The sequence below is a fragment of the Botrytis porri genome, assembly GCF_014898465.1.
Source record: "Botrytis porri strain MUCL 3234 chromosome Unknown BPOR_011, whole genome shotgun sequence".
Taxonomy (NCBI): domain Eukaryota; kingdom Fungi; phylum Ascomycota; class Leotiomycetes; order Helotiales; family Sclerotiniaceae; genus Botrytis; species Botrytis porri.
Window position 1 is genome coordinate 1250256 of NW_024066085.1, and position 21669 is coordinate 1271924.

The window sequence follows — 21669 nt, forward strand, 5'->3', positions numbered from 1 at the left end:
GATGTTTCATGGGTGTTCCTGTATGTGTTGGAAGGAGATCCAATAGGATTACTTCCGGTGAGTTGAAACTCGGTCAGATGTGGCGTGTACTAGGTATATCGGCTGATGTTGATGGATATTTGATTTGAGAGGCTTTGGTGGATGGGTTTTAGTTATTCCGGTGGGGTGTGAGTGGTTGATCTGGGGAGGCTTGGGGGTAAGCTATCGATTTGTTGGGTTTGGTTCTGCTTATTCTCGGAAGAGTCGTTCCGTGAGATTCTTCAAGGCTGTTTAATGTTGGATTTGTTGCATGAATATATATATGTCAGCTGTAGATACTATTTGACCGTGAAAATCCTTGTGAATAGAGAAAGATTCAAGCTGATCAGTTCAGTGTAGATTTTTAGAGACGAGGGAAAGATAAAGGGTTCGACAGTATACACGACAAAACGAACAACGATATTTTGTCCAATAAGTATTATTGATTGCCAAATCGATACTTCACTTCTCATCGTACTTTATTCTCATCCGTTTTAACACCATTTCTCGATCCATTTCGACCCCCAAATCCTCGCTCAAAAGCTGAGGATAGGTGGCGTGGCATCCCTCTGGTGACCATGGCCCAGATGCTGGAAAGATCTACACCTATTCGATGTGAGAAGTCTTGCACAAGATATTTATAGAAGATCGTAGGGTTCTATATCTAGTTTTCCATTCACTCATTCTCCTTTATCACTGAAGGTGATTAACATGGATATTCGACGGTATCTTTGAGTGGATGACGGGATATTGGATTGAGTGAGATCTTGGCATCTTTGCTCCGCTCGCTGGATTTGTTGATGGCTCAGCTGATTTCAGATCGCTGCTGTATGCTTACTCTTCTCAATAACCTTCAATCAGGTTTCTGGAAGCCTTGTAGATCAGAGGATGTGTATTGCTTGAAGTTATTGTGATTTCATCTCAACCCTGCCATGAGAGGAAACACAAGACTTTTGCCATTTGAAACAAGATTGGTAACTTCGATTTTGAATCTGGGTCCCAAAAGAAAGCCGAATCTATGGAGTCTCTAGTAATATAGATGGAAAGTAAGTTGGTATTTAGAGAGTCTAATGAATGGAGGTGAGAACCCCGAGGTGACGGGATAACGACCTTGGCGACACAAATGAGTTGTAGGACAATGTGTAACTCTCGTTCTTCTTGGTATGCAAGGGAAGCATGAACAGATTTGCTAGCTGTGTATCCAGCTAATCATGTGAGGGTTTCCTCTAATTCTGGGAACGAAGTCCCTCCACAATAGAATCAGATCTCATTGTAGTATTGTCATAAACTATGAATTTCCGAGCTCACCGGGGCCTACATTCTTTCAAGCATGATGAGTACTCGTATTTCTGACCGAGTGATACAAGATATACTGCGCACAGGCACGATGCCATAGCTAGTGACCAATAGGAAGCTACACTGTAACATGGGGCTTGTGTGGGGTAGATAATTGACCCCGCGAATCTTATCTACCCCTCTCTCTATGTTTGGCAGAATCACTTCATGGGCGTACGGAATGAATCCATGATGTTATTGTACTACCGGCGGTCCCCCGCTCTAATACTTATGGCTCCTCTAGAAACTTCAGCTGTTTCTCCAAACTTTTTATTGAAGCACATCCACTGTTTATAGAATCCCTAGAACTCGCTTCAAATCACAGCTTTGAGTCAAAATGGCAAGCAGCACTGCAGTTACCAGAGATTATGGAAAGAGAACGGTGATCGTTACAGGATCTGCAAGGGGAATGTGAGGTCCCGGAAGCTTCTCCGGAAAGTCTCAATGAGTTAACAAGTAAATAGTGGCAAGGCCATCGCAATGAGGCTGGCAGAGGATGGCTTTGACGTTTGTATAAATGACATTCCTGCAAATCAAGCTGGCATCGATGAGGTTGGTACTCGGCGAACATTCTACCGTCTGCAGAATACTGAACTATTTAAAGGTGGTAAAAGAAATCCAGGGCATGGGCCGGGCATCCTATGGCCACGCTGCAGATGTTTCCAAACTCTCTGAAGTCGAAGGTCTCATTGAGGCTTCAGTTCAGAATCTAGGGAACTTGAATGTCATGATTGCAAATGCCGGGATTGCACAAGTGAAGTCGCTCTTATCACTATCCGAGGACGAAGTTCGGAGGATGTTTGACGTCAATGTATTTGGAATCTTCAATTGCTACAGCGCTGCTGCGAAGCAAATGATCAAACAAGGTGGAGGTGGAAAAATAATTGGTGCTGCCAGGTATGTTCAAAGCAAATGGAAACTAAATCACTTGATCACCTATTGAGCGATTTCTAGTATCGTTGCTTTCAAGCCGTTCGCCATGCTTTCCCACTACAGTGCTTCAAAGTTCGCCGTGAGAGGTTTCACTCAGGCCTTTGCTATGGAAATGGCAGAACATAAGATCACTGTCAATGGGTACGCGCCGGGCATCGTTGGCACTGCCATGTGGGATTTGATTGACGAGGAACTGGGAAAGACGAAAGGTGTTGAGAGAGGAGCGACGATCAAGAAGTACACTGATGATCTCATCTTACTTGGAAGGACGAGCGTTCCAGAAGATGTGGCCAAATGTGTTAGTTATCTGGCAAGTCCAGATAGTGATTATATGACAGGACAAACATTGATCATTGATGGGGGCATCGTCATGAATTGATCATCAGAGGCGCTATATCTATCTTTTCTTATCACTACCTATTCCCTATTACCACTGGACGAATGAACAAGTATTTACACTTTATGATCAATTTTCGAGGCTTGCACAAGTCACAATCCCCCATTACCCTAGCTGAATACAGCGAATTATGTTCTTATAGTATTCCTTTGATCGCAGGGCACCATGAAATCCTTAAAACCCTGTATAAACCAGGTCATAGAAGACTATAGAATTCTGTACTATAGCTAGATTCAGGTCAGCATTGGAAAGTTCTTTGTGAATGTGTACAGCAACTGGAGCCCCAGAGCTCACCAAATCATTCTTTTCAATCATCAGGAACCGTATTCACTACCAACGAGTGGTTCGAGAGGACCAGGGTAGATCTAATAAGAGGTCGAAAGATTGTGAATAGATGTTATGTGATAGGGGTAGTGAATCTGAGCTGCAATACAATAGCCTCGGGTGTCAAAAACCCGGGTATAAATACAAAGCAAGTTCCTGAGAAGAAACACAAATTTCCGCAAATACACCAGTTTGATTCACAAAACTCAAAATTTCTAGTACAAAGCTTTGGTTTCAGAAGTTTCATGGGCTTTCATCTACTTCACCTATCTGATCTAGTATAGAATTGATTTCTGGTCAGAACTCACCTTACCACCATTCAAGAAGAAAATACACTAAACTTCCTCTCTGCGCAGAACCGTATCTATTCGAACCCATCCACACTCAAGAGATATTAGCCTAAAACCAGAACGACAATGCCGTTGCTGGAAGATGAATCCATTGTGGCCGAGAATGACGAGATGACATCAGAAAACGTAAAGCACGTAAAGCTATCGGACCGCGACAAAGCTAGACAAAAAAGACAAAAGAAACGAGAGAAGCGAAAGGAAGAGGTTCTGCTCATTGTGTACGGTATCAGGACCACAGAGACGGAGCAAACGGAAGCGGATGAGAAATATGGAAACTTTCCTTGTGCGCAACCGAGCCCGTTGAGAAAATGCTGGACTCTGGTTGAGGAGGGCAGTGAGATACGTGAGGGTAAGGGCGAGAGTGAGGGTAGTGATTGAGACCCGCTGGGGTAGTTCTGGGGATACGAGGATTCGGCGATTTGGGTTGGAGATGAATATCGTGGATTACGGATAAGAAGATTGATGATGATGTTGGGATATAGCAAGGCATAGGTTGGCATAGGGGATAACGATTGCACAATTTAAGAAGCATTACAAACTTCGTTCAAACTTTTTGGCTACTTTATGAATGCGCTGTGCTTGACATGTGTGCAGATCGAAATCGATTTCTGTGGCGGAAGTAGAGGTGCACTATTATTTTCCTACCTATACTTATTATATACATTTTTATGGCTTTTTTTTAAATTTGCAAATTCTAAAAGGCTCGGTAACATTTCATCGCTGCAGAAGTTGGGCAGTAGTTTGTCATTTCATTAGTTTTGAGAGTCTGATCATTTCTAACTTAACATTCATTACTGCATTTGATAGCTTCTGTTCATCTACCATGGCACTCGGTTGATTTTCGGAAGCATTGATTAAGTGTGTCTCATAGATTTAAGGTGGACTCGTTTTGAGATGTTGAACAATTACTTGTGTGGGTGAGCCATTTGAGATCGAGCCAAACCCGAGACTCACGTGGTCCCCTAGAGCTTTTAGATCATGATAGGGGCAAGTAGCTCCTGGTCACCAGCAAGATGTCGATGGGATTTACATGGTATGTGACGTTTCCATCGACTCCATGTAAGATCAATTCCGTAGGTACGATGCTAGACCTTTTGGCATGTATACTAGATCAATAAGCGAAAATAAACCTCCCACTAATACTGTCTAGCCCCTTGAGAGCTCCAATAACCGAACTATTGGTGATACTAGTAGTAACTAGCCAAGTTTTAGTACACCAAACCAAAAGGTGACGTGTATTAGCTTGTGTTTCCCATTCTTTTATATACCGTAAAATTTCCACTGCAGAATTATTCTTGAGAGTAACTTCACATTCATTGATACACAATGACCAACAGCGAGAATAAAACAGCGAAGATGGCTTTCGATTGGGTAGATGATACCAACGAGGCGGTAAGTTACTCGAACCTTTCTTCTTCCCCCCTGTCATCCGTCTTTCGCTAGTTCCCATGACAGCTTGAAAAGATGTTACCATCTTGATGAAGCAAATACACTGACCGAAGACATCGTAGGTTGCCGCCGGCGAGCTACCAGATCTTACCAGCGACCAAAGTGACCTCGACGATGCCGTCAAGGATACGACCAAAATTCAGGTTAATATCGGTGGAGTGGTCGCTAGCGGAATCGACCGACTCAAAAAGGTGTTCTACAAGAAATTGGGAATGCTGAACAAGGCCAAGGAAACAGAGTCAAAGGAAATGGTGAGTGTCTTACGACTAAGAAAAGCCATACGCAATGACATTGACAGAGTAATAGATCGAGGCGTTTGAGTTACAAGAGGCTACATTGTGGGCGGGTGGTAGAAGGCGGGCAGTCAAGAAACCGAACCCATTGAGAGAAGTCATGTTTGCATAGGAAAGACGGAGAGGAGAGAGCATGGGTGACTTAACAAAACCGCCGATGAAGATATTTTGACAATAACGTCGGATGTAGAAAATAGTATTTAAGATATGGAAGAACGATTATGATGTATAGTATTGGTACCAGAGATTTTGTCACATTCTACGACATATTTCAGGTCGCCTTAACTAGACAGCGGAATCTATCTCATAATTTCTCCATTTCATTTCTCAACCTGAATAAAGCTCTGCTGTGATTCGACAAAATCGTACTTTGTGCTTTCAGAGATTTCTTGCACCATAACCGTATATCTACTAGCATCCATATGTGAATCTCAACATTTTGATTTGTAAAACACTACTTCTTTGCGCCATGACTGCTGCTACAAAAAGATGTTATATAATTGTGCTTATTTGCTTCATACAATCTCATGATATACATTGCTTACCAATAAGTTGCAGATATACAGCTAGTTGACCACTAAAGTAAAAATGTTTTCGAAATACGGCTAGTACTGCTGAATGTCACTAGTGTGCCACCTCTCATCTATTCATACACATTTTAGTTTCTCATTACGTGAATAAAATTATAACTATACATATATCAATTCACCACAAAGCAATCTTTTGAAAACCAAACACTTTAAAAGACGAATACCAGGCTACTCACTCTCTACTTCCAAACAACTAATTACAACGACTCAACATAACTAATAAGTAGATCAACGATCTTTATTGCAATAATTACCACTATATCTACCTCAGATACACATACCTGCTACCCTTAACTTACAAAGGAAAATCGTTTCACCTATGTCTTTAGCGAATTTATTTCCACCTATGACTAAATCTTGGGCCGACGAAGCCAACGACGAATTTGAAGAGATATCCATCGATGCTCCACCTACTAGACACTTTGTCGATACATCTAAATTTGATGAAGATGCAGTTTTGGGGGGAGCATCTGATTTCAGAGGACTATGAGGTAAGAATGATTCACGCCCTGTTTAAATGCACCATTAATGTTAGATACTCCAGACTCTTGATTTCTCTGACGACGAATGTGCAATCGACTCTTACGACTACGCGCTGAAATTCGAGACAATGTCGAATGACGATAGAGCTGCTGTAATAACCGCCCCGGAAGAAAACATCTCTCCAAAGAACAAAAAGGTGGGAACAAACATGACATCCAGAATTCCTAAAGCAGTATCCTACTCTACCCAAAAATCATATTCAGATGCATGTCTGTATACCATTTCTGAGACCGAAGAATCGAAGGATCAAGATCAAGATCATAACCAACCCACAGCAGTCACAGAACTCATTCTTGATAACTGGCAGGGCGATATTCCCGTTATAGTGGACGATTGCGATTCAGGCATCGAGTCGGCTCAATGCGCTCCTGAATTTGGTGGCTTCGATGCTTGGGATAGCGATTCGTGCTACAGTTCTCACTCCGAGCTCGAGGAGGTCGAAGAAGAGGTTCGAATTGATCACCCCTTGATGGGAAATGACGTGGTTTGCATTCAAGTGTCCTTCACGGCAGTAAAGGCCAGTGAGTATGAAGCTCATCCTACAAAATTGTTCTATCGTAGTTCGGTGAGTCTGCATCTTTCTTGATTTAGCGTACTTGATTCATAATTGGAATCACCTCAACTTCTCACAATAGCTCATCCCCATCCTTTCATCTGAGAACTAAAAACCATATGTAGTACTGACATTCTGACTCGTAGGAACCAATAACCTGGGGGTGGATACCATCAAAATTAAGACACTGTCAGACAGTCATCCGTGAAGAAGGATCTTGCTGTTATATTTAGGCTGCATGCATATAAGATGGTATGTGACGGGAGGCTCTTTCTAATCCTGCGCAATAATTTCTACAGTGAGAATTAGAGATGAACTCCAGTTAACTTTCTCTGATCAAGTAAAAAGACAGGTTTTCAAGTTTCTTGAAATTGGGAAATACTTAAAACAGAGAAAGAGCAATAGGATGGTGGATTTGGGATCTTGGGTGAAGATGAATATAGTTACTTTTAATATTATTGCGATATTCTGCAATTTGAGAGATTCATATCATCATCCGTTCCTTCCTTCCTTGTTGATAGTGATTGTTGCTATTTTGCCATTTTTTCTTAGCTTACTCGAACTCCGGCAGATTGACAATCATAATATCGTACGTACGGTCTTCACCCTAATTCACTATTTTCCATTTCAAAGGACTAAAAGCTGGATATTAATATGCGAGTTTTGACGATCTTTGCGATCTTTACAGTATTCTACCAACGTACCAAGATCATGAACTTGAATCTACGAGATGTTTCTATCTATATCAGCTACTTTTTCGCCCTCGAACAAATCCAGAAAGCCATCCATTCTCACTTACTATCTACAAAACTCCAGGCGCGAACAAATCAGAAACAAACCGCATCCACAAAAAAAATATACCATTAAAATGTTCACTCCTCAAATCTTGCACGCTATTGGATGGCGCACTGTCACAAATACAGACTACGATGGCGCAGTTCTTGTTGGGGGTTTGGAAAATGAACTCAGGCATTTCGGGGATCCAGATGAGGAGCACGACTCTTGGTCTTACCCGGAATCAGTGAAACCGTGTCCAGTAAGTTGATTCGTCCAGAGAAACTGCAAAGAGCCGCTTGGTCTCATGCGCGATCACATGCTAACTAGTCTCGCAACAAATAGTTTACCCGCGAAGGCGCAAGAGCCATCGCAGCAGAAGAAAAGAAGAAGAAACAAGAAAAGCTCAGAGCCGCTCGCAGATCCGCAATCTTAGGAATCTCTCACTATGAAAACGATGCGAACCTTGTCGACATTGATGAGGCAGTTGGGAAGTTTGATGAAGACGAGGAAGATGGCTGCACAGTCGAGGGGAGTGATGAGCCACTTGCATTCTGCGATAATTGGTTCTCAAGACCTTTACAACAAGAGGATGATGCACGTGAAGCAGAATCTGGTGATGGGTCGAAGCGTTGCAGTCTTCTCCAAGGAGAAACCGTTGACAAGGAAAAAGGTGCTGATAGCTACGAATGGGATGTTGTAGAAATGGCGACGAAATCGACCCAAGACTTGGGCGTTCGCAAATATGAAAAAGAACTTGATAGTGATTTTGATTCAGATATTGGGAATAGCTTCGTCTTGATGGCCAATGAGGAAGCCGCGGTTCCATCAAATGAAACCTGCAAAGGAGATTGCTCTTGTGGATGCGACTCTGGATTTGTCGAGATCGACGATACAAACACAATGCATGGCTTGAATGGAGTTGAAAAGACGGGCTCTTCGGCCAAGGCTGTTTTCGCAGCTCAACCGGGGCTTTGGCGATCAATGATTACTTGCAGACCACTCGAAAGAGCACGTCGTCCGCATATTGTTAGACCGGGAAGTTGGCAGGCGGTCTAAACATATGGGTGAATTTGTGAGCATCGAAGTGGGTTCGAACTGTGGAGCAAGACATGGTACCCAAAAAATATGATCGTTGTTATAAGTCTATACCTTCGTTCCTGGAAGTTTAGACTATGAGTCTACCACCAATATCCACATAATCCGGGGACGATGTACGAGCGGCATAGAATCGTGCCTCCGTTTTGAATTTAATCTAATGACTTAGCTTTCAGGAATGGGAGAAAGAGCAAAAAGCAATAATTATAGTTAACAAGAATAGATTGAGGCAAAACTTGAGAAGCATGGCTGTGAAACTTCTGACATTGTGTGATAAATTGATAGTCTTTTGAATTGATCATGAATAAGTGATTGCCTATGGTGACAAAGCAGACTAGAACTTCACCAACTAATCTATCTTGGAGAAACCACTTCCTGACAGCCTTATCATTCATTTCATCAAAACTTATCCTTGAAACCACCTTAGTTTCGAATGAATCTGTCATGAGGATACAGGGTTGCCTATCAATTGTTACTAAGAACTAAAATCAAGGACTATCGTGCTGTCAAAATTTCTTTATACATGCATTTAGAAAGGCATTTGAAGTTATTCAAATACGTAAATGTATATCAATATTGGTCTGAGATTTGAGAGTAAGATAGATTGATGATTAGATATTATTGGAAAGACTCAAATATAGAGTTGGATATCAGGATGTCAAAAATATCTTTGCAAAAGTAACTGACGGATTGAGTTTCGAGTTACTTCTAGTTTAAGTCAGCGACTAGTACTGTTTAGCTCTATCAAAAGTCAATTCAAATAGTATCCAGATCCTAATACCAACCCAAAATAACCTTCAAAAGTATTCTCGATCGTGAAGCTTGCAGAAAAAAATCATAATTACCTTCATCATATCCTTAACCATCTCGTATATCATCATTCTAGATAATTAGCTTGTCAGCAAGCAACAATGACGACCGAAAGGAGAAGTTCTTCCTCAACCAATTTCGCAACTACCGATGAGGATATGGTTACAGCTAAAGAGCCTGAGTCTAAGACCAATTCACTCGGTTATATTCTTGAAATGAAACTCCCAAGAGAGTATGCGGAGTACGAGAATAGAGAAAAAGCAGTTGCATTGTTGAAGTCACGAAGAGGCTTGATGTGGCTGTTTGTAGTTGATACTGCCAAGCACTATTCTATCCCAGAAGAGGAAGTGAACCTCGAGGTGATCAGATGTCGTTTTCTCATCAGCCAAGGTCCCCATATGTTTGAAGATTGTTGCTGTGAATGGTGTGCCGGAACACTAGAGACTGAAAAGCAAGGCAGTGTACCGACAGGAAGAAAATCTGGCTGTAGGCGAAAGTATCTTAAGGATACCCAGGTTCCACTGTACTTTTGAGAAATAACGGGAGAGGGTCCAGTGAAGAGGGTGAGCGAATTCAATTTTCACCGGACTGGAAGATGAGCGCTCATTTTTACCTTTAGTAGAAGCTACATTCACGAAGACGGAATCTAACGATCGGATTGTCAGGGATTTCAGCAAACTGGGTAGCACAGCGAGTTTTGAAAGAGGCTATCATGGGAACATAGGGGGCAAATTAATACAAGGGGTGGCATTCTTTAGCTGAAGATAATTCACGAAATACATATCTTCATCCCACCATATCGTAGACTTGCAAAAAGTGTGATGATGAGTCCGGTCCGGAATCCTGAATAGCGAAACCAGTGATGAGTTTAAAGCAAAATATCGAGATAAATGTGCTCATGCTTGTTCAAGTTTCCATGAAATCTGACAAATCAATGTTCTCCAACAACATGCAACTCGATGATTCATTCCACAAATAGAACCTAAAAATTCGATGGTACAGATTTTTCTCCGTATATGATATAGGTTATATTACGGTCACAATAGGTAGTACTAGCTACAGTCGAATTAATCACTAGCTTCATATTAACCATTGACTAGAAAGACTGGCCCTTTTTGGGTGACTGCGCTAATCACAGAGCCAATAATGATAGATATATAAGAAGCGAGACCTACTTTTGAGAAAATCATCAGCAGATAGTCCATTGATCAAATCCAATGCGAATTCCATCTTACCACGAAAAGTCAAAGAATCTCCCAAAGCAGAAGTCAGACTCACACTTGGACTCGAAAACGAAAATGGATGAAACAGATGCGACCAAGAGGGAGAAGCTCCTCGAGAGACAAGATGAATTATGTATCATCTTAGAAAAGCTAAAGGAAAGAATACGTAATCAAAGTTCTATCGAAACTTCGTACGACGAAAGCTTAATTCAGCCTTCGGCATCCAACATCAGCAACAGAACACCACTCCCACCGGCGCCAATCAAGTCTTCAACCTCCAAAGAATACGGAGAAACACGACCACTACCAGTCTCAGTGCTTGCGGCGCGTTTTTCGAAAAACAGTCGGGTACACAAGGCTTTGCTCGCTCGCAAGAGAAGGCTTCAGCGCCATGGGATCACAATAAGCGTACGTTTGGCGACTGCGACAGAGAAGTCATTGAAATACAGATGTCGGAAGTTTAGCCCACTTCGATGGTCGCAAGGTTACGCCGAGTCACATGAACTTTGATGGCATAAAAAGTTGTTCAGAAGAGTGATTGGTGTGAGATTGTACTAAATGATGCAAGTCAGAGGATGATAGTTTCTACAAAAGCTATGTTGAATGCATAAGAATTCTGAGGAAGGTGCTGGCTGGTGGAGGAAGCACAGATATGACATGAAAATTGCATTCTAGGATATTTGACGTTGTAATGAATAAGTTGGCAGAATGGGAAATTGAGAATTATAAACTTCACTTCAACTTCATCACTCTTTCCTCCAATCACAGAATGTATTGACTTTTGAATTTCATATGTATTATTGATCTAGTATCTTTGTGGTATTGATTTGAATAACCTTGGAATACTGCTGTAAATCGTTCAATTATTTTGGACATACTACAGACTAAGTCACGTACAATCCATAATATCATTCTTATCGTGTTTCTTCTAGTATCACTTTCTGAAAGATAAAACTGCAGCGATGATCTTGTTTATTCATCATAAGTAGAGATACAATTGCGCCAATTTGAACGGGACATCACAGGACTAACTTGCGGACGACAATTCACCACTCAATATTCACTCCATTATCAAGCGAGAATCATTTGAATAAACAGATTGGTTCTCGCACAAAATCCTCAATATTCTCTTCTAAACTGCACTCAATCCTCGAAGTGGCACAATCCATAAATTCGATCACACGTACAGTGGACATAAGGTGAAAGAACTACTCACTAATAATATCGTTGTCAAATTATACTAATGAGTTTGACAGAAACCCTGGTGGTCTTATGCTGCCAGTCAAAGAGAGAAAGCCGAACCTTTTGAAGGAAACCCGATAATTTACTAGCGCCCGCTTTCAGTCATGTCGCGCAACAACCCCAGTATCGATCCACAACTATCCCTGGAATTATCCCTTGAAAAATCGAATGTCGGAGAAGCAACAACAGAAGTGGAGGCTGCCAATGATAATCAAGTTTTGAATACAAATGAGGATTATAGACAAGCAGAAGCGGAAGCGCATGGTCTTGATAATAGCATTGGAGGAGCTTTTGGAAATGCTTTGGGGATCAATTTGATGGATATCTCCGAGTTGATGCGCAACGACGATTCTATTCTCAACACAGATCCTGTTCGTAATCCCGACTCCATTCGCGACAACGAATTCAACATGTCTTCATCAGACAGCAATAACTTCTCTGAAGATGAGGAGACATCGCATTCCGAGTACAGTGACGACAAAGATATGGATATGGAAGAGACTTTGACGGGTGCCGAAGAAGTAGCGCCATTGCTTCTTCGCTCACCTTCATCACCGCCATCATACTCGCCCCCTGCAACACCGGTCTTGAAACTTCTACCAATGTTTACTCTTAGTCCTGGCATTTCCCCCTCAGCAATGCCATTTTTCGATGATCCAATTCGTTACGCAACCAGGATCAACGCCAGAAAAGTTCGCATGCATGATACGCATTTTACGCCTGCAGAAGAAACATTAAGACAATTGCCAGGGAGATGGTGGCGAAGAATTTCAAAGATACCATCGTCTCTCCGAAAATGCTGGACTCCATATGACATCTTTGATGAGTATTTGGAGAACACATTGGTGGCTGTAAATGATTACGGTGCGAAGGAGGCTGCAGTCGATACGAAAGTTGATGCCAGTAAATAATCGGAATACTGGTACTGTCATCGGAAATCTCGTTCGTACACGGAATATGTTGGGTGGAGGACCTATTTGATTGTTATTCATCAGCGTTCACATGTATTCGGAGGTCATTTTTGTACTAGTCGGATGGCAGCTCAAGAGACCCACTTTAACTCGCTTAATGATTCTATCCCCTTATTTGTAGAAGTGTACTCTGATCAAGTTACCAACAACCCAGAATATTTGCGCAATTGCTCTCGAAACTCTATACTGATTGATGAAATGTATATTCCGATGTGAAAGAAAGGTGTTGAAGAAAATGAGTCGTTTTCCCACAGATATTGGTGATGTTACACACGCCCGAACCTCCTTGTCACCACACTCACATCCTGCAAAGAAGCTTGGTAAGGATGACATCGAACTTGCAGACGGAAACAAATTTGAGCGAGAAGGAAGAGATTACTCGAACCTCAGCTTTCAATCTAAGATACGAAATGAGTATATCCCATTTCCATCAAACTCAACAGCTCTAGAAGGCAAGAGATATCATAACAGCTGAGTAATGATAAGCCGGTAATTTCTTCACCAGCAGAATACTTACGGCTGAGGAAGAGTTAAAACAACTAGATAAAGACATCAGATGCGAGAGAAAATGCTAAATCAAAGATCAACATCGTAAGCATACAAAGATGGTGATAATTTGTGAGAATTAATGCAATGGGGGTCATGTGACATGTAGAAAAGTATTAGTTGAAGAAAGCGCTTATAGTCTGCCCCAAAAAATCTTCCTAACAATCTAAAGGGCCGCACGATGGTATCTAGTTAACGAATCCACGAATCAAAGCGGTTGTGTTCATCCACTGTGAATCTACGTGTATCGCCAACATCAAAGTTCATGGTATCTACAGTACCACGAGACTTGTACTGCATATAAACCATACTAGGTATATCGTGATGGCCGAACATATTGAGATCCTCTACAGCATGATGGTCAACCGAGTCCAATACTTGGACTCCGAAGGTTTATAGTACTGTACACTGATATCTGTTTCGGTACGGCTCCCAACAATGTTTCTCTGTCAATTACGTCATTTTATTGATAAATAAACTTCAACTAAATTGAGATGAATACGGAAGGAGCATAATCTCCAGGTTACAGAGGATCAAGAATTTCGAAAGAGCAGGAACCTTCCATCGTCATTGCCAAAAGCTCGATTATTGGAATGTTATATACAGATCTCGGATCTTCAGGCCAAGTCTTTTTAATCACCAATACCAGAATCATTTCATCTGCATCATTAATTACTGTTAAGTTTTGGATCCCGAAAAAGTTTGATACTCCTTTTTATTAAGAGCAACTGAAAAGCGCAAAGCAACACCAATATACTGAATATGACACGTTATGGTTTCAGTCAGCGTCATCGTGCTCGCATAGAAGCTCGCACTCTGCCTCATCCACACAGCCCAAACGAAGTGCCGTCACCATGGTGGGCTCCTCTCCTGCAGCTGAGACGTCTGAAATTTAGCTGGTTTCACCGTTTCCGTTGGGGATATTCTAATTCGATTTCCAGCAACGAACAGAACATGCCGAACGAGTCTGCTGGCGCCGATGAGTCAGGAGGGCAAGGCAGAGCTACTGAAGACGATCAAAACTTGGAGTCGATGATTAACAACGCTCACAACGATCGTCAAGCGTCCGATCTCATTAATAATATATCTTCTCGCACTGCATCGCCAGTAACCACTACAAATGCGGATGTTATCTTAGCTGGAGGCAATGCAGCAAAGTCAAAGGATAATCCAGATGTTCGGCAAAGCTCGGTAAGCACAATTCAAGTATTTTCAGATTTTTCGATTGTTTGAGCTGGCAGACGGGTTGGAAACTTTGGGGCTCTGAAAGGACTTTCATGCTTGGAATGGATTCAAAACCCAAAAGCCCAGTGTATGATCCCGGTTGCTTTATAAATAATGATCGCAGTTCGGATTACATTAAACCTGAAGTTTTCAACGAAGATCCCAAGACTAACTGACATTGCAGAACACAGTTAGAAATTCAGCAAAGCTTGCAAGTACTGCGATTCGTGGTGGAGGAATTGTTACAGGCCAAGTCAGTGGAGCGGATAGAAATCGCTTTACCTCAATTCCTCTTCTATTAAAAGCCGCATTAGAAAAGGTAGTTAGAGATGAAGAGTACACATCCGGTCGGCCCACCAAAAATTGGATAACTCGTTTCAAAGAATCCCAGAAGCCAATCAACCCTCATCGAAGACGAAAATACAAGACAAAATCTCCTAAACATAGCGCTAGAACGCGGGTCTTGAGAAGGTTAGAATATAAAAATCTTGGGATAGAACTATCGTATGCGGACGTGAAGAGAGCAGATTGGAAGCCACAAGATCATATGGCAGTGGATTCGAGAATCAGTAGTACAAGGAAGCCTAAGCCGGGTTGCTCTAACCTACGTTATTGTTTGACGTATCTTAAGCAGGTTCAATATACTGTGTCTGAATACAGAAGCTCCTGGGTACGTGATCATAGACAGTGGTTTTCTCGTTGGAGTACAGTACGCTCTGCAGCCTTATGTCTGGGAGTTTGACTTGCAATTTTGATGATTTGTGTGATCAGTTGCGTATTTACACACAGCGAGTTCCGAAATTTTAAACTTAGATAATAGTTTAGTCAATCAGCGAGTTGCATTCTTTATGTTTCGGTTCATAAGTTGTAGTAATCAACAGCTTCATGCCATTTGCTATTGTTTACTTTCCTCCAGGCCAATGATATTTGATGAGAATCACTGGTATCTGGGATACGGTCAAGTGCTTCAAATCTTTTTTTAACGCTATCAATACATGAAAGCCGTAGATAGTTTTCTAGAGCTGTACGGTGAGCAACGACTCTCTATATATCTAGTTCCACCATTCGTCTCCCAAAGACCCTTTCTTTCTCATAAAATCCTGATATCGGTGCATGCTCAATTTGATATCTATGATATAAGGATCGATCTGCTTAACCTTGAGATTCAAGAAACATCGTGGGTTTCACAGCACTATCTTCTGGTTAACCAAGCTATTCGAGAGAAGACGCAATTACTTAAGATTTTTATATTTGACCAACATGTCGCATGGTACTGAAGTAGAAGGCGACTGGGCAGACAAAGAAATTGCAAACCTCAATCAACTGATCGCAAAGGAGGTGAATGAGATGAGAGAAGAGGCGGGTCTCACGCGAGTTTCAAATTCGGTAAGCAAACAAAACACTCCCGCATGATTCAATAGTGGGATTCAATAGTGATTATTTTTTAGATTAACAGAACCCAATCACCAAGAAATTTTCTGACCTCAACGTCACCATCACAATCACAGCCGCACCATCAAGCATATGTCGCGGAACCCCTAGAATCACTACAAACAACAGCTGAATCAAGTTCATCTCTAATGCCAGATATTCTTGGACATTCGGGGAGCCTAGAAGCTTACAGCAGATTCAACTTTGAAGCTCTTCAGCATGCTCTTCAACAGGTTCTCACTGGAGGTCAAAGAAACGATAATAGCAAACGTACTGATCAAATGGAATCAGCAGCAGAAACAGGGGCGAATAATCAAGAGTCTGAGCTAGAAGCCGCCTTTCTGAAAGACTCCGATGAAGAAAATGAGGGTGTTGAAGATGATGGTGACGAAGACTGGGAGGAATATTTCGATTGCGAAGAGAAGTTAAGCGACGATGATTACTTCTTATACGACATAGATCTTCGAGAAGGAATGTCTGAGTACATAAATAACCAAGCAGAGCGAAGTTCAGAAGTAGAAGACGAGCCTCAGTTTGCAGCACATCTATTTAGCAACCCACTACAATCACTTGAACACCAGGAGAACAATCGCGATGCTAGTCCGCCTAATTCAAACAAGCCAAACAAGCAATCAGAAAAGCGTCCTCCCCAAAAGCTATCCAGGACCTGGGTCACACGCTTCCTGGCCAAGGAAGCCAAGAGCAGACGCCGCCGCATGCCAAGGGGACCTGGTAGATTTATATACCCATCTAGCGACAATGTGCTACTTCTGCTCATGAATGGAATCAATATAAATGGTGCACGACCAACTAGAGGAGATACTGAACTTTTAAGACACCAGAGACATCGAAAATCAGGTCAATATGTTTCGTTCTCTAGTCCATTGAGACACTGCTGGACTTATATATCATGTGAAGAAGAAACTGGTTAGGATATTTGATTAGGATATTTGGTTGGAGTTGTAACGGTCCACCATAGTAACCGATTAACGAACTTGTGAGTATATGGCTACGTTTCAGAATATAAAGAGAGCCAGAGAGGGATCTATCCTGATCTGGACACAATGAGTATCCATTCGAGATACATGTGTAGTTAGAGATAAATAATACTACAATTTGTTTCGTGTGTGAGTGGTCCTGGAAAAGACATGAATATTGTTTCATGTGTCAAAGGGTCCCAATTTCCTATTATTCTATCAAACTCATTTTGTACGTCCTATCAGAAGGTTATTATATTAATTATATTATTTTACATCACTAGTACTATCAAGTGTTTTTTTGAGCCAAGGAAGAAAATGCAAGTTTCTCAAAATACGTGTATTCATTGAAGTGAAGATTTTTTCTGAAATCTAAGGTTATCTAGTGAATTCTCGGATACAGCATTCACAATTCGAAGGACTCTTTTTCACTCACTTTCCACTTCCTTAATCATCTTTCCTGTTCAACATGGTTTGGTAGAGTTTCTTTTAGTTTCTCTAACTTTTGATACAAATATAACATCAGAGATCTCTTGAGTTGAGATTCCAAAGAAACGATTTGCAAAGTCTTAAATCTACAAGTCAAGAACTATGACTATGTCTGATAAGCATAAAGTATCGATCAATCCACAGAGAAACAAAACCTTTGTAAGTTTATGGGAGCAATATTCCGCGGCTGAATCAGGTCAGGCTAACTTCATGAAGAGAAATGGCTTGACCAAAGCAGACAAACCTCCTGTCGAATCTACCAAGCAACTATACAAGCAACTATCACTATTTGCTACATCTAGACGCGAAATTATGGATACAATGACTACCACAGTAGTTGATACAGTCCAAAATTCAAGCAGAAATCATATCACAATGAAAAATTATCTTGGAAAGGAAGTAAGTGTAAGTCTCGAATTTGGCTCAATGAGAAATGGACTATCTTCAACTGATGAGGATTCTGAAGAGGAGAATGAGTCAGAGACTGTATATTCTAAGATGAAAAAATTGAACTTGGGATGATCTGAAGCTCGGGTAGTGGTAGGAGCTATTCCAACGGGATACAGAGTTTTCAGTAATCTCGAATGTAGTCTAATCTTGTTCCCAAGAGATAAAATATACTTCAAGTAGGTATTAAGTAATTTTTCCATTGAAATTGATGTTTCAAACTAGAAGTGCTTGACGCTTAAGATGTTTTGATATGTACAGAATCCCACTACGTCAATGGATAATTTGTGACTTAGGAAAGGAGAGAAACAAACCGATCATGTATGAGATGAACTATCCTCCAGTTGCATTTCATTAATCACTGCCATAAAAGGTGAATTTCTTCGAATTTTGAAAGGGGAAAATTTGACCCAGCCCTTAACTAGTGGATTGAGTTTGCGTTGGTTCCTTCTTCATTGGACCCCATCGTCGAAAGTAACTTCCCTTTCACTCCACAAAAATCTCTTTGTAATCCACTTTCAAGTTATCTCAAAAAGCCATGGCATTCTATGAAAATATTTGGGGAGAACGGCAGTTTTTTGATCTGTCAGAAGCAGACAACAACGATGAATTCCCTAACCTGTGGAAAGAAGGCCCCTTTGTTCTTGTAGAAGACAACATTGAGGAGGATGAAGGGACCTCCATGGCATACAACAAAGATCAGGTCTCTAACAATGTATATTCCTCATATTCCAGGGAGACAAGAGACCGAGAGGCAGAAACTCAGTCGATAATGCCAATTGACACAGAGTTCGAGGAGAGTGTCGGGAATATTCCACGTTCTACAGTACATGGTATCCCTTGTTCTTGATCAGTCTACAAGCAGCTAATGGTCTTAAGCAGACATCTTTATCCTTGGCTCAACGTCCTACTATTGATTCTCCTGGTATTCCATCACAACATTACCAAAATCATTCCGTCTATGCAACAATGCCGCCTTCTTTCAACACAATCTCCAATACCATAAGACGACCAGATATGCTTCAACGATCTTCTGCTTTGTCATCCTCCTTCTCGTCAGATAAAGATAATAGACATGAATACAAGCACAGGGAAGACGTGTCTTATTCGATGATGATATCAAGACCTTCCAGTAGTCGCCGAGAGAAAAATAGTATTGACAAAATAATTGAAGACCACAACAAAAGACATGCTGGAAAGTTAGGAGTTACACCAATCAATTCAAAACCACTAGCTTCCAAGGTCATTCAAAAGAAGCCAACTAAACGAAAGGGGCATAAATATTCTGGAAGTTTGGAAGGATTCATGGTAGAATGTCAAGACCAGCACAGTGGTTCAAGATTGTCAGGGATATATCAGGAATATCAGCTTGATCGCGATGAATCAACTCAGTCTTGGATGTTTGAAGAGCAAGATTCTTTCCAGCAGATGGGCCAAATGGAACAGATACTTCCAACATCGACGTCTTTCCAGCACATGGGTCAGAAAATGATTGACCTGCAATGGTTTAATTCCCATTGCCAATCTCTTTCATTACCTCAAAACACAGGTACTCAACAGCCAATTCATTCTTTCCAGCAGATTGGCCATGCATATTATGATCAGAGCTCGTATCCCTTCAATTATATATCAGTTCTTGATGAACCACACTTGCCATTATTTCCAGAAAGAAATTTATGGGCAACTCGAGCAACCGACACTTCACCTAATCAGTCACATTATCAATTTCAAATGCCTGCCGTTCAAACACAGGATTTTGGAACTCAGCAGTACACCACTGTAAGTATACATATAATTCCAAATGAGCAATCCCGCAATAACTGACTTCTTCTAGGTGAGAAATGGATATTGTGCCACCGTACGCTTTCCTTCTTTGCATCAGTCTTTCGGGTCCGAGAGAGGAAGTGGCCGATCCTCCGAATCGTCAACCAGCCCTTCGTTGTCTCCTTGTCAATCACAAACCTGCCACACACATAGCTCAGAAAAGGTGCAAGAATGGAACAGAAAATCCATATAAAGAGGATGGTAGGTACGTATCAACATGAAAAGACGAGAGACCTTAGAGAGAAGTTCCCAGATCTCAATCCAAGGCCAAATATTACACTACCAAATCATTTTCACCTTCTCCAGCGATGCATAGGAGCCCTCCGCATACCAACAAAAGTTTTAATTACAGATATCTTTGAAATACAGGCAGCAGATGAAAGAGACCTGGTAGATGGATGGGGTCAGTTCCACGGTTTTGCTATTCCATTCTATGATACCTCATGACCTTTGGTGGTACTCTTACGGTTAGATTGCGTTGCTACTTTCTGTTCTATGATTTGAAATTTTACCGAGATTTCTGGTCTGAGATAATCTCGTGGAGGAAAAAATCGCTACTTTCGGTTTATTGCTAGATGGAAGAGACTTCGAAATCGAGAGGCCCAATTCCTGATATCTTACTAATTAGCTTTCTCAGCTTTTCTGTAGGTAGTTCTCTGTAGACAGGAGGGGTAATTTGCGAAGCCTGCATTTAGAATGAGAACTGACTTCTTTGATGAATTGTAGTCCAGATTTGGGGACGCTTTAACCATGATCATTGCCTGCCGATTGTGTGAAGTGTTCTCCAAGATAAATCAGAAAACTTGCAAAATGGTGAACACTTAAGTTTCCCATTGCAAATATGGAGTCTATGCAAGCTACATCAGATACTTAGTTCAAACTCTCTACGAATCAAGTACATCTCGAGTGATCTATCTTTTGATAGAGATACATAGGCTCGTGTGATTAATATATAGCAATTGTCTTTTCTGTGGTATCACGCTCGTATGCTTCCAGTATCTGGTATCTTCGTTTTCCTAGAATCTAGAGAGCTCATGTGACTTCAGGCTCTAAGTCTCTATTACTCACTTAGTGGCATTAGCTTTCTTCCCTCTTGGCACATTTCTTCTTCTATGTGACATATTGCTTCTAAATTCCTCGGAACGCCAAAATACTTAACAACATCCAATAATAACGACAGCAAATACAACGAATAGATAACAATAACGATGGATCAAAACGGCAATAACCAAAGGGACAACTCGACTTCGTCTCCTGTAAGTACAATTTTGACTTCTGGGGGTTTCGATTTCGACAAGCAATGGCAATGAATCGTCGGCATTCCTAGCGTTGCCGAGAAGTGTAGAACCTTGTTCTCGTGACCCTTGAAAACATTTGAGATGATTACTGACAGCCTGCCTCCCTAGTCCCCACGCTTATCCAGGAATCAAGAAGCTGCCGCAGAGAATAACGGTAGTTCTTTGGATCTTACTGCTGACTCGCAACAGCAAGGTAGTGGTATTACGGACGGTAGAGGTAATTCAGTGAGTGGTAGGCGGGCCGGCGGCGTTCCAATGGAGAGAACTAGGGCCTGCCGCGGTTACTCTTACCACGAGTATCTGTCTTCTGCTGCTGGACCAGCGCAACAATGCTCCTGCGGATTCACTCCCCGACGTGTTTCTATGGAAAGTGTGCCAATGGGTGGTGTTCCTATGGAGAGAACACAAGGTTGTCGTGGTTACTATTATCACAGGCAATATACAGATTGCCCTTGTGGTAGGAGGTAGTTGGGGCTTTGGGTCAATCTCTGTGATGAAAAAAGATAAAGTATTGGTATTTTGAGAATACT

General features: G+C 41.5%; 11 protein-coding genes across 11 annotated transcripts; all 11 read left to right on the plus strand.

Moving 5' to 3' along the window:
* Positions 1-1690: 1690 nt before the first annotated feature.
* EAF01_008407 (uncharacterized protein) lies at positions 1691-2665 on the plus strand (the record flags this gene model as incomplete). Its single annotated transcript, XM_038916663.1, has 4 exons — positions 1691-1764; positions 1818-1905; positions 1958-2250; positions 2308-2665. The coding sequence occupies 4 exons, from the start codon at positions 1691-1693 to the stop codon at positions 2663-2665; spliced, it is 813 nt and encodes a 270-aa protein (XP_038768025.1).
* Positions 2666-3423: 758 nt separating this feature from the next.
* Positions 3424-3735, plus strand: EAF01_008408 (uncharacterized protein; the record flags this gene model as incomplete). The annotated part of the gene is made up of 1 exon (XM_038916664.1): positions 3424-3735. The coding sequence occupies one exon, from the start codon at positions 3424-3426 to the stop codon at positions 3733-3735; it is 312 nt and encodes a 103-aa protein (XP_038768026.1).
* A 948-nt stretch (positions 3736-4683) lies between these two features.
* EAF01_008409 (uncharacterized protein) lies at positions 4684-5211 on the plus strand (the record flags this gene model as incomplete). Its single annotated transcript, XM_038916665.1, has 3 exons — positions 4684-4749; positions 4869-5057; positions 5113-5211. The coding sequence occupies 3 exons, from the start codon at positions 4684-4686 to the stop codon at positions 5209-5211; spliced, it is 354 nt and encodes a 117-aa protein (XP_038768027.1).
* Positions 5212-6008: 797 nt separating this feature from the next.
* Positions 6009-7018, plus strand: EAF01_008410 (uncharacterized protein; the record flags this gene model as incomplete). The annotated part of the gene is made up of 3 exons (XM_038916666.1): positions 6009-6143; positions 6234-6797; positions 6932-7018. The coding sequence occupies 3 exons, from the start codon at positions 6009-6011 to the stop codon at positions 7016-7018; spliced, it is 786 nt and encodes a 261-aa protein (XP_038768028.1).
* Positions 7019-7515: 497 nt separating this feature from the next.
* Positions 7516-8618, plus strand: EAF01_008411 (uncharacterized protein; the record flags this gene model as incomplete). The annotated part of the gene is made up of 2 exons (XM_038916667.1): positions 7516-7821; positions 7905-8618. The coding sequence occupies 2 exons, from the start codon at positions 7516-7518 to the stop codon at positions 8616-8618; spliced, it is 1020 nt and encodes a 339-aa protein (XP_038768029.1).
* A 950-nt stretch (positions 8619-9568) lies between these two features.
* EAF01_008412 (uncharacterized protein) lies at positions 9569-10000 on the plus strand (the record flags this gene model as incomplete). The annotated part of the gene is made up of 1 exon (XM_038916668.1): positions 9569-10000. The coding sequence occupies one exon, from the start codon at positions 9569-9571 to the stop codon at positions 9998-10000; it is 432 nt and encodes a 143-aa protein (XP_038768030.1).
* Positions 10001-10765: 765 nt separating this feature from the next.
* On the plus strand, positions 10766-11200 carry EAF01_008413 (uncharacterized protein; the record flags this gene model as incomplete). Its single annotated transcript, XM_038916669.1, has 1 exon — positions 10766-11200. The coding sequence occupies one exon, from the start codon at positions 10766-10768 to the stop codon at positions 11198-11200; it is 435 nt and encodes a 144-aa protein (XP_038768031.1).
* An 836-nt stretch (positions 11201-12036) lies between these two features.
* Positions 12037-12843, plus strand: EAF01_008414 (uncharacterized protein; the record flags this gene model as incomplete). The annotated part of the gene is made up of 1 exon (XM_038916670.1): positions 12037-12843. The coding sequence occupies one exon, from the start codon at positions 12037-12039 to the stop codon at positions 12841-12843; it is 807 nt and encodes a 268-aa protein (XP_038768032.1).
* Positions 12844-14211: 1368 nt separating this feature from the next.
* Positions 14212-15415, plus strand: EAF01_008415 (uncharacterized protein; the record flags this gene model as incomplete). Its single annotated transcript, XM_038916671.1, has 2 exons — positions 14212-14640; positions 14858-15415. 2 exons carry the CDS (start codon positions 14212-14214, stop codon positions 15413-15415), a joined length of 987 nt encoding a protein of 328 aa, XP_038768033.1.
* Positions 15416-15933: 518 nt separating this feature from the next.
* Positions 15934-17036, plus strand: EAF01_008416 (uncharacterized protein; the record flags this gene model as incomplete). Its single annotated transcript, XM_038916672.1, has 2 exons — positions 15934-16059; positions 16122-17036. 2 exons carry the CDS (start codon positions 15934-15936, stop codon positions 17034-17036), a joined length of 1041 nt encoding a protein of 346 aa, XP_038768034.1.
* Positions 17037-18555: 1519 nt separating this feature from the next.
* EAF01_008417 (uncharacterized protein) lies at positions 18556-20034 on the plus strand (the record flags this gene model as incomplete). The annotated part of the gene is made up of 3 exons (XM_038916673.1): positions 18556-18843; positions 18900-19796; positions 19852-20034. The coding sequence occupies 3 exons, from the start codon at positions 18556-18558 to the stop codon at positions 20032-20034; spliced, it is 1368 nt and encodes a 455-aa protein (XP_038768035.1).
* Between the last annotated feature and the right edge of the window lie 1635 nt (positions 20035-21669).